The sequence below is a fragment of the Peromyscus eremicus genome, chromosome 6 (assembly GCF_949786415.1).
Source record: "Peromyscus eremicus chromosome 6, PerEre_H2_v1, whole genome shotgun sequence".
Taxonomy (NCBI): Eukaryota; Metazoa; Chordata; class Mammalia; order Rodentia; family Cricetidae; genus Peromyscus; species Peromyscus eremicus.
In genome coordinates this window covers 123,157,472-123,169,592 of record NC_081421.1, presented here as the reverse complement: position 1 = coordinate 123,169,592, position 12,121 = coordinate 123,157,472, and the positions used below count along the sequence as shown (strand labels likewise).

General features: G+C 41.6%; 1 protein-coding gene across 6 annotated transcripts in view; it reads right to left on the bottom strand.

The window, feature by feature from the left end:
- The window catches only part of Zzz3 (zinc finger ZZ-type containing 3), a 69,101-nt gene that overhangs the window by 20,021 nt on the left and 36,959 nt on the right, over positions 1-12,121 (bottom strand). Inside the window, exon 1 of one of the 6 annotated variants that reach the window (XM_059266472.1) lies at positions 7,217-7,341. The exons of the other annotated variants lie outside the window; for them this stretch is intronic. Within the exon in view, the coding sequence (XP_059122455.1) occupies positions 7,217-7,254 (38 nt within the window). The 5' untranslated portion in view covers positions 7,255-7,341. Of the gene's footprint in view, positions 1-7,216; positions 7,342-12,121 lie in introns of those variants that run through there. 6 annotated transcript variants of the gene reach the window in all.

Below are 12,121 nucleotides of genomic sequence, written 5' to 3'. Positions count from 1 at the left end.
GGGTATTTAAAGAAGAATTCGGCCTTTAAAGGCATTTTATTTTTACATACGTGGTATGCCTGAAGTGTGTCTTGTGTGGTTGCTCATGGTGTGCAGTTGTGCATGTACATGGACACAGGATGTCGTCCTTCCCACCTTATATGTAGAGGTAGGAGCAGACTCAGCTCAGCTGCCAGCTTGCTCTAGGGATCCCTTTTCTGGCTCTAAGCATTGGGATCCCAGGCAGTGCACAACACTAGCCTGCAGGCTCACAGGATCCACATTCTGGTACTCCTGCTTGCACAGAAAGTGTCTTATCTTCTGGGCCATCTCCCCAACCCCCAAGGGCAAGGTTAGCACACTATACTTAGTTGTTTCTTTTTCCCCCCAATAACAGGACACCTGACCCAGGAGATTCAGTCTACTCCATCTTCAGTGATTACAACATCCTTAGAGTCTGTGAACACATCTAGGGATAACAGCCTATGGACAGTGCTGGCACTCTAACAAGTACAACACAGGTCTGCAGCATATGCAAGTGAAATCTCAGTGCAAAGGAAATGGGGACGAAGAAAGAACTATGTGCAAGGAGAAACCAGAGAAAGAGAGGTCTGGGAGCACACAGCCTTCAGTGCTGACAGGAGACACACAACTGGACACTCCTTCCTGAGCTTTGTTAGTACAAAGACTGTATACTGCTCTTTACTTCACCTTTCTAATTTGCTGTACACCTATGGTGAAATATCATACTATACCCTCAGTAAAGTGTTCAACTGTCATACACAAGTCAAAGAATTAAAACAAATCAACCTCTTTAAAACATGTTAATTTTAAGAAAAATGTATGTATGTATTCTACATGCATGCCAGGTGCCCCCCCCCAAAAAAAAAAAAAAAAACACAGAAGAGGGAGTTAAGAAGCCCCTGGAACTGGATCTATAGGTGGTTATGAGCTACCTGATGTGGGTAACGGGACCCAAATCTGGCTCCTCTGCAAAAGCCAAAAGCTCTTTATTGCTCCAGTCCTGTAAGTTCTTTTTCTTTTTTTTAATTTAATTTTTTCCTTTTTTTCTTTGTTGTTTTTTCAAGACAGGGTTTCTCTGTGTAGCTTTGGTGCTGTCCTAGATCTCGCTCTCACAGAGATCCAGAGATCCACCTGGCTCTGCCTCCCGAGTGCTGGGATTAAAAGGTGTGCACCACCACCGCCCAAGCCTTAATTTATTTTTAGTATAAATATTAGTGTGCTTACGTGTGCGCACATGTGCATACTCGAGGGCAAGTGCCTGATGTGGTCAGGCAGCAGAACACCTGAGAATTGGAATTACAGTTGCGTACCACCCAGTGTGGATGCTGGGAATTGAACTTGGGTCTTCAGCAATAGCACTCTGCACTCAACCAGCACTGTCCTCCCCCAGCTTTTTAACTCCTTTTTTCCTGGAGATAGTTCTGAGTGGGTTTCTGGTTCTTGCAACTAACAAATGCAATAAAGCAAGCTCCAATCATCTTAATTTCATTTTCCTTGTTGTTTTTAAGGTTTGAAGACATTGCTTACTGAGGGGAAGGAGGAGGGAGTGTGTACGGGGGTGGAGGGGTCTTGCTAATTTTGCCCAGGCTGGCACAGAACTCACAGCCATCTTGCCTTCCCCTTGCAAGTGCCAGGATCACAGATGTACAGCACCATACCTGGAGCTTCATAAAAAAATTTTTTTAAACTTTGAATCTGTATTTTTAATCATATTTATAAAGCTACCCCTACCCCAAACCTGGGGTTCTTGTGGGAACAGAACTTAAAAGGCTGTTCAATCGGTTCATAGTGCTTTTCTAAAAACTCACAAAAAAAAACCCTGACTTCTCTTAAAGAGGAAGCCAAATCCCACTAACTATACTGTGGACAATACTTTATACGAGTCAGATCAAGCGTTGTATTCCCCCCATTCCTGAGATTTAGCTCACTCACTCTCTCCCCAACCCACTGTAACATACATATCTCCTCTTCTGGTGTTGCAGTTGCCAGCAGGTTTCACATAACAGAAACAAGTTACGTGTGTAGAGGGGTGGGGTGCAGACTTTCAGGAACATGGAGGCTGGAGGTCAACATTAACTGTCCTCCTCTATCTCTTCTGAGACAATGTCTCCCACTGAACACAGATCACTGATTGGCTATATTGTATGGCTAGTAAACTCCAGAGACCCATCTGTGCCTACCCTTCAGAGTTGGGGGTCCAGAAAGCTGCCATTGCACGTGAGTGCTGGTCTTGTGTGACAGGACACTGTCCAGTGATCATCTTCTCAGCCCCCACAAGACACCCATAAAAAGACAAACCATTTGTCTTCTTTCAAGTCCTTCAGACAACCTCAACTAAATTCTTACCATTCTATACACTTTCTGAAGCCAACAGACAAAACTCAAGACTGTAAAAACATTTAAAAATCATATAAATCATTTTGATAATAGAAATTTTATCTCACAATGCACTAACTCCGAGTGTATTTTATTCTTTTTCATATTTCCCATTATAAAATATTAGTTTTGGCACCAGGTAATTACACAGACTACCCATCCCTAAATACACAACTCCACCAATACCTTTCCCCATATGTAAGTTTAATAAACTGTGTGAATGAATGTGCAGCTTATTCACCCTCTTTTTAAAACTTAAAATCCAGATTGTTTTCAAATAAGTTCTGTAGTGAGAATGTAGCTCAATGGTAGAACTTTACCTAGCATGCAAAAAACCTAGGGTCAATTTTTAGCACTGAAAAAATAAATGACTTTATTACCAGAAGTACGCTCATTTTCTGAGGTTTTCAAACCAGGGTAAAGAAATTCTCCTATACAGGTCATGGTTCTCAAAGAGCTTGTGATCTATTATATACAATTACAGCAGTTATCATTGCCTAGAATAGAGCACACAGAAAGTACCTGATCTGTTTGGGAAGAGAAAGCCTTCTCAGAGAATATGATGCCTAAACTAAGAGGGGTCCCCATTTGTTGACAGAGGATGATAACCAGGGAAACTGGCATAAGAACAGACCAGGGCAAGAAGTTAGGTTCGTGAGGCCTTCAGGCACGCTCATCCTTTCCATGTTGTAACACAATGTCAACATCTACAGCAGTAGTTTTCAACTTCTCAGTGTTGTAGCCCTTTAACACAGTTCCTCATGTTGTGGTGACCCCCAACCATAAAATTATTTTCCTTGCTATTTTGTAACTGTTACCTGACATGTGACCCATGTGAAAGGGTCATTCAACCCCCAAATGTGTTGCCCAGTCTGAGAACTGGAGAAATGAGGGAGTTACAAAAATCACAGAGGGAAAGGGACACTGAGAATGTTGTTAGTTTATACTTTATAATTGGGCTGCATTCACAGGTATCCTTGAGCATACGAGACCCATGGGCCACAGGTTAAACACACTTGGTTGAATGAGGGGCAAGGGTATACTCAGTTAAAGAACACGGAAAACTGGGCTGAAGAGATAATTTTGATCAGGTAACGGCACTTGCCACCAAACCATGGGAGAAGAACCAACACCTCTAAGTTGTCCTTTGACCTCTAGGCTGCTGCCCCTCCCATCACATAAAGTGTTAAGAGAGAACCCAGGAGCTTGTTTCGTCTGGCTAGCATGTAGAGTAAGAGGCAGACAGTAACAGTGTTTTAAATGAGCAGACATTATTTCTCCAGCATTTACTTCAGGATAAGGTTAACTGGGGACTCCATGATAGCACCACAGAAACTAAGACACTATCTCCAATGATGCAGAGACGACACCACTGACGCTCGAGGAAGAAAGAGCGGAGGAAGAAAGAGCGGAGCTCAACCAATGGCTGGGGACTCCTTCAAAGAGGCTGCCTTTTTTCTAGACACTGCCAAGTTAACTGAAAGATGCTCAAAGTGGTTTGGGAAGCAGTAATAAACTCATTCTCTGACATGGTTGACTCAGTTTTCTGTGTGGCAGGGAAAAGGGAAGGTCTACTGAAAGGTCGAAAGCTTGAGAATAGTCTGAAGCTCAGGCTACCTACTGAGATCCACTACTACACAGGTGACAGATTTCTAAGCCACAGCAGTTAATGAGAACCCCAGAGAAGGACATAAGAAGATAGCTAGTAGCCGAGACCTGAGCAGTGAAAAGCAAGGTAAAACACAAAGGAAAAAGTACATTCAGAGTCATGTATACAATACACCAGCGACAATTACAGAGTGATGTATCAGCATTTACGTCGGCTGCTGGGCCTTGCACCAGGATAGAAAAGAGCATGTCGCCATGTCTCGTACAGTCACGCCGCCTTTGTAAGGAACTTAAAAAAGAAATTCAAGAATTTGAGTCTACACTTAAATGAGATAGCATTTCAAAACTACAAACATTATTTAGTTGTAACCTTAAAAAAACCCACTACTTATGAAATGAATGCTCTACTCGCTAACCGTGGCTCCTCACATATCTCTGCCTGTTCTAGCATTTTACTCAGTTACTTGAGGAGGCTGGGGACATGGATGTGAGGAAGATGATTAATGAACACAGGGGAGAGAACTACTTGTGCTCTATAGAGCAGCAGAGTTAACTGTACCTGACCAAGAACATCCTGTACTTCAAAACAAGAGACATGAAGTCCCCAACACAAAGAGAGGACATGCTTGAGGTGATGGATGTAACAACTATCCTAATCAGACTCATATGATGTATGCATGTTTCGAACACTGCACTAAATCTATAAAATATATAATCATATGTTAATCAAAAAGATGTGGCTATTCTTGCTATGATCTTGGAGCACAGACCCTAGTGAGGTAACAGGTAACTGTTACACCCGCCTATGACCTTGAAGTAGGGCGTGGCCTGGAATGCACATATGCAGCTCTCTCTTTGCCTCCTCGTGTATTGGATGCTGAGATCTTGGACCAGGCAAATCAGCGTGGGACACAGCTCAGCTTTCCCAGACCCTACGATAAATCTCTCATGTTTATGAGTTAACCCCCAAATCAATTCCTTTGCTCATTAAATAGATTCTGTGGATTTCTCACATTAGAAAGACACTTCCTCTCGACTATAATCAGTTTGACTCTCACTTCATGCCCTCATTACCAATAAAGTATGATCATAAAACTTTTCTTCTAAGAATTATTTTAAGAATCTGGTAGTACACTACAAAAATAAAGAGGAATAATACTGTAAGAAATGTAAAAAGTAGCAAAATAAAAGGTGAATCAAAAAATTTCAACTTAAACAGTAGAAAAGTATAGTATTAAAGAAAACAAATTTCTGCAAAACAAATGTTAATTTTTTTAAAAAAACTTTATTTTCCAACACAAGGTCTCACTATGTAGCTCTGGCTATCCTGGACCCTGTAGGCTGGCTTCAAACTCAAGAGATCTGCTTGTCTCTACCTCCCAAGTGCTGGGGTTAAAGGCATGTGCCACTACATCCTGCTCCAGTTGATTTTATTTAAAAAGAAAGCTGGAGAAATGGGTCTGTGGTTAAGGGCACAGGTTGCTCTTTCAGAGGACCTGTTGGGTTCCCAGCACCCACATGCTGGCTCATCATTGTCCATAACTCCGGTTTCTGGGGGATCTAGTGCCCTCTTACTAATTCTGCAATGGCACTGGACACACGTGGCTCAAAGATATACATGTGGGCAAAGTACACAGACACATAACAAGTCAAATAAGTAATTAAAGGCCACTTGTCAGAAACTGGGGTAAACTGGTCCTGAAACAAAGCAACACATTCCAAAGCCTTTCTAAACAGTACACAGCAGACCTGGTGCAGCCAAAGTCCCAAGGACTAAGAAAAAGCACAGAAACTCCAGATGTATTACACCACTTAATCTCTCAGAATTACCTCTTCAACCTAGTATACAGTTTGTCTTTCATGCTCTTTCTCTGGCTTATCCTCATGAACTTTATCTCAACCGATGATCTAATTCTAACTTCTGCTCTAACAGCAGCACTATCTAACCAACATAACATTTTTCAAATAATAGCACCATTCTTCAATTAAAATTCCTATTATTCAATTTTTCAATTCAGCTTCTTCATTTAAAATCTACTTATAAAAATTTTTAGGCTACAAACAAAAGCCAATGTTCACTGTCATAGATGTCAATAAAAAAAATAATTTCCAGGGCTGGAGGTGAAGTTCAACAGTAGAGGCCCTGAGTTCAACCCTCAGTAGGATCTGAAACAGTGGTAATTAATTACTATTTCCAAATAGTCAGCCAGCAGGCGGGAGGAGTGTCATGAAGAAACACTCCCAGCATACACTGAAATTAAGTCAAGCTGGGCATGGTAGCACATGCCTTTATTCCCTGCAGAGAGAGACAGGTAGATTTCTGTGAGGAAAGGAAAAAGAAGAAGAATGAACTAAAGGAAAAGATCATAATATAACATGAGGCTGGAGAGCTAGCTCAGTGGCTAGGAGCACTTGATGCTCTTACAGAGAACCCACAACGTGGCTCATACACATCCATTCCAGGGGATCTGACACCTTCTAATGCACAAACACACACCAGGTAAAACATTCATATATAAAATAAATATCTAAAATAAAATTAAGTCAAATAAAGGGCTGGAGAGATAGTGTGGGAGGCCAGCTCCCACCTTTTAAAGGGTTCCTATGAGGAGGAGAGAGGAATAAGAAACTTTTAGAGGGGCTGGAGAGATGGCTTAATGGTTAAGAGCACTGACTGCTCTTTCAGAGGACCTGGATTCAATTCCCAGCACCCACATGGCAGGCAGCTCACAACTGTCTGTAACTCTAGTTCCAGGATCTGACACCTTCACTCCAATGCACAGAAAATAAAATTAAATAAACTTAAAAAAAAAAAACCTTTTAGATAAAAAGATAGCAGAGAGGAGACAGAAAGCAGCACAGGATAGCTTCAGGAGGACCTGGATCAAAGTCTACTGGCCCTTTCTGCCTCTTCAAAGGGGCTTTTTATAACAATGCCAAGGGGCGGGACAAAAGACTTCCTTCCCCCTTGCTAGATCAAAGCACACTGCACAGCCAACTGCAGACCCTTCTAAACACCTGGTAACCATGCCTGAGGTCCAATCATTCCCCTGTGCAGCCCTGCTGGGTAAAGCACGCTCAGATCTCACTAGGAAACCTCTGTGGGTCTCCACAAGATAGCTCAGCAGTTATGAGCACTCACTGCTCTTACAGAGGACATGGATTCAGTTGCCAGCACCCACATCTACAATCTTGAACCACTTGTGAACATAAACACATGCAAACTCACAGAAAAAGATCTTCACAAAGCCAGATGCATCTACTCATAGTTATGGCAGAATGACACTGAGTCACTGTCCTGATGGAGAAAATAAAGAAGTAACTTTTCTTCACATCCTAGGTCACAGACGTGCACAACTGTGACATGTGAGAGGACAAAGCAATGAGGACAGTGCCATGGTTACCTTTCTCCTACCACAAGAACTGCTAGTATATGGGACAAGGAGGTGTCCTTCTATTTTTGGTTGTGAGCCTAGCCTTTAACGGCTGAGCCATCTCTCCAGCCCGAGGCGTCCTTCTAAACACACTCAGAAAGCAGCTCAGGAAGCTGAGGGTTTAAAATACGGAGGATAAAACACCAAAGAGGAAGAAAAATAGAAAAAGGCCCCAAATCTACATGGAGCTCTAGCTGAACACAAAAAGCTACACAAACCTAACATGAGACTCTACAGAGCAGGCAAAGAACTACCATGGAGCTACACACAAAACAACCAAGTGTTCACAGAGCTAGAACTACACACGACCCAACCATCCAGAGCAGGGAATTCTTTAAAGCCAGGCTTGAAGAAACAATCTACGACTGTAATGGTGTTACACCCAAACGCCAGTGCCTTAGCCTTTCCCCAACCCTGCCATATGTATCTCTTTATATGGCCACTTATTTGGATCCTTTCAAATATCTTCTGTAGTTAATCAAATATTTTTTCCCCCTTGGGTCTGTGAACTTCTCTAACACTGTGAGAGGGGCAATGGGAAGTTATAATTTATCACATGAGAAATTACAGATTAACTTAAGGACCTCTTTGTAATTGCGGACAAAGTGAGGAAGTCTTGAGAAATGTTGTTTTGGTTTTTGGTTTTTTGAGACAGGGTTTCTCTGTGTAACAGTCCTGGCTGTCCTGGAACTCACTTTGAAGACCTGGCTGGCCTTGAACTCACTAAGATCCACCTGCCTCTGTCTCCCAAGTGCTTGGATTAAAGGCGTGAGCCACCACTGGCCCACTAGAAATTAAGACCTTAATTTATAATTATCTAAGTAATGCCAATTACTGTCAGAAAATGTCAATGAATTGCACGTTACTCAGCAGAGTCAGAGAATTGGTCAGTGCGGGTAAAAGATACCTACACATATGGGTCAAGTAAAAGTTAAACTTTCTTACGCATGTGGTGTTAGCATTTAGGCATCTGTACTGGCCTGCCCTTAGTGGCTGCAGCTGAGGTATATCCTGTCAGGACCCTAAGTGCACCCCTTGTGCGCACTCGCTACATTTCCTTATAAAAGGCGGGCCTTGCCCACCTCCCGTATTTTTCTCTTTCTCTTCCTTTCCTAGAGACCGGTCTCTGCCCTTTCTCTCCCCTCCCCTCAATAAACCTCCCATGTGGGCCCTGTAGTATGGTATGACTCCTTCCCACCGCTTTTAAAATGCATGTGGCAACCCAAACTACTGAACATGACTAGTACAGAAAAATTCATTTTTTCCACATACTACTATAAAAATTGTGAAATACAACTTCTGCAACTAAAGGTTAGCCTCAAAAATAGCAGATAAATAATATAGTTTCAGGAATATTTTATCACTAAATGAAAAAATTCTTTACCATGTATAAAAATAAACTTCTCTATTGAGAAAAAAAGCAAGTAAGAACATATAATAACCAAACATTCATGTGCTGCGTATTCATTCAAAAAGAAACTCCTCAGTGAACCAAACAAGACAATCTTGGTAAGTTTGATCATTCTGATCTCTAAGATCAAAGAAGGCTAAAAGCAGTCAATTAGAAGGGAAAGTCAACAAAAATGAAATGAAATACTAAGCCACAGAGCTGCCAAAAGAACACAGGAAGAAGTGAAACTCTTGGACTATAAAGGTCAGGAAAGGTAGACCTATTATGACAGTGAGGTCACCAGGGTCATTCCACCACCTCTGCCGGCGATGACCCTACATCAACAATGTTAAGACTATATCCATGTGTCAGCATCCTTAAGATTAGAGCAGAGGATCATTTAAAATCACCTTATTCCTTAAAAATTAAAAATGTTTGGTAATGGAGCTGGAGATGGCTCAGGAGTTAGGAACACCAGTTGCTTCTTCCAGGGTACTCTGTACTCCAGGATGAAGGGTTCCCAGCACCCACATGGTAGCTCACAACCACCTGGAACTCCAGTACAAAGGGACTCAGCTTCTTCTCTTGGCCTCCACAGGTACCGGGCACACACATATAATTATATGTATAGTTTCAATTATACACACAATAAAATCTTTTTCAAATCGGCAACAATTCATGACATGTTCTGATTAGTCAATGACTTATTCCCCAACAACAACAAATGTTCTATATACTTCAGGCAGCTTTTACTCCTCCCATTAATCCACCCACACACCAATGCCTGGTATTCTACAGCTCTTTCTATGAACTGTCAAGGAGCACCAAGCCCCTCTTCCCTAGCGGCCTCTGTCTTTCATAGACCACTGCATTTAAACCCCCAGAGTCTCTTCAAATTAACCAAATCCTCTATAAGAAGCACTTGTTCTTCACAAACACACCACTAAAGAACGGGAAAGCAGCTAACAAGTTAAACGGGGTTTACTTACCTAAAATGCTGATTCTGACAAACAAAAATCACATCACTGTAATTAGTCAGATTTAAAAAAAAAAAAAATTAAATACCAAAGATCTGCTCTATAAGATTCTCAATCTAAAAACTCCCCTAAGTCCACAGAGTAAATCTTCACTCCATGAGGCAACTAGGCATGGCACTCTTCTAATCCCAGCAACAGAGGAAAAGGGAGGAGGGTCACAAGTTCAAGGTTACCTTCAGCAACATCACAAGCTTGAGGCAAGCCTGAGCTACAAGAGACCCTGTCTCAAAAAAAGTCCAGAAACAAAACAGCCATTTTTTTTAAAAGGCTGAAGTATGACTCCATTTCTACCATTAATTCACGATGCTTTTTTGTGTCTGCAATACGGTGCTAGGAATGAACCGCAGGGCCTCATACACACTTGCTAAGTATGCTACCACTGAGTTAACCTTCTGATCCTGGTGGGAGACTCTACTGTACTGTCTGTGTAATACACCTACTTAATAACTGTCTTTGACATGCATCACAAAGTTTCATTTCTAGTGACTACCTTCTGAATTGGAAAAGAAATACTAAATATAAATCCAAAGGCCTTCAAATCCTTATCTGATTCTGAAAGCCAGAACCTCCAGGTGGTCTGAGTCAGCCAGGCCACTAAGGGATCATTAGGTATTATCTCCCTTTAAGAGAGTCAGTAACCTTTCAGGGAAAGTGTGGCCTTGGCCCTCTTTGCCAAACCTCTGAGAGCATCTGCTACGATAACCATGAGCAAAAGCCTCACCAGAAGAACACACTTTCTAGCCTCTTACTCAGTTAGCAAGAAGAGTTCTCTATTCAGGGGAAAAAAATCAGCAAAAGTACAATGTGAGTCACAACTAAGTACCCCAAACACTCAGACTCATTTCCCTGTGCTGTTGTTTAACTTGTCAGGACAGATCTAAAACTAAGACTGTAAAGTACCTTCTTAAACATTTACAAATGATGAGAACCTTGTAAGAGATAGTCTTTCAAACAGATGGAAAAATTCAAAGGACAAGGCAAAGGCTGCCAATTACATCATTACTGTTAGCTTAGAGGGAAGTTTACATTGTAACAGAATCAGAGCCCCCTAACTCTAAAGAGAACACCGTGGCAACCATGGAATTTTCTATTAATACACTTTTTGTTTGAGATGGGGTCTGTAGATATGTACGTGTGCACCATGGCGCACGGCTTTAATAACCTGCTTAACTGGCATCAGGAAGTATGACTTGATCCCTTCTGGCAGAGTACTAATGAATACTGTAGGCAAGGCTAAATTCCCAGTTTCACAGGCAACAAGCTAGAGATCTTTTCTAGCATAAAGGGTACTGTGTACAAGAGGATAAATAACGATTCACCAATACCACTTTCAAAGTATTTTAAATTCCCAACACCTGAAAGCACTAGACAGCTGTAACCATGCTGTTTTTAAACAATCACTTGGTTTGTTTTTTAGTTTTGTTTTTTAAAAGCCAATCATCTCTGACATCTGGATGAAAACATGGGAATAGAAACATGGAGCAAAAAAAGGGACTTTATTAAAGAATTTACATGCAACATGATCAAATACCATTTTCTTGGAATTACTTTAAACCAAGATGCTCATCACAATCATCTCTTCCATCTTAGAAGAGCAGTAGTGAATACTTGCCCAATGTGCAGGCCCTTGGTTCTAACCCCTAGCAATGCTAGCAGAAACCAAAGAAAGTAAAACCTAAAATAGTGTCATCTTCAAAGATCTGGGATGAAGCAAAAGATATGGGAGCAAAATAAGGGGCTTCTTTCACCCAGTCACTTGATGACCCATCAGCATTGAGCACTGTCCTCACAGTAAACAGCAGCCAACTCCAAAGGACTCCACGCCCCATGCTGATGGACCTGGAATATCACCTCTGGATAATTATTTTATGGGAATACTGTCCTTAATCACCATTCGATCTCACTTTTAAACATAACAAGACTGAATTACTATTTTCCAGAATCGGTAAGAATATCCTGTAACAAAGACAACAAAAATCAAGGGAAAGAACTACTGAAATATCATTTCCTGGAAGACAAAGTGTGGCTCAGTGGCAGAGCATGTGCCTTACACTTGCCAGTTCTCAGTTCAGAAGAAACAAGTTCCAGAGAAATTCAAATTCATTTAAGCCGGAGCTGGCCATGGCGCCATAAGCTCGAAGTCCCACATTCTGAGGAAGCTAAACCAGGACAATCACTTGAGTCACAACTCAACACTAACCTAGGTGACACAGAAAGCCTCCATTTCAAAAATAAGAAAGTGAAGCGAGACATCACACTTTTTGAGGTGTGTT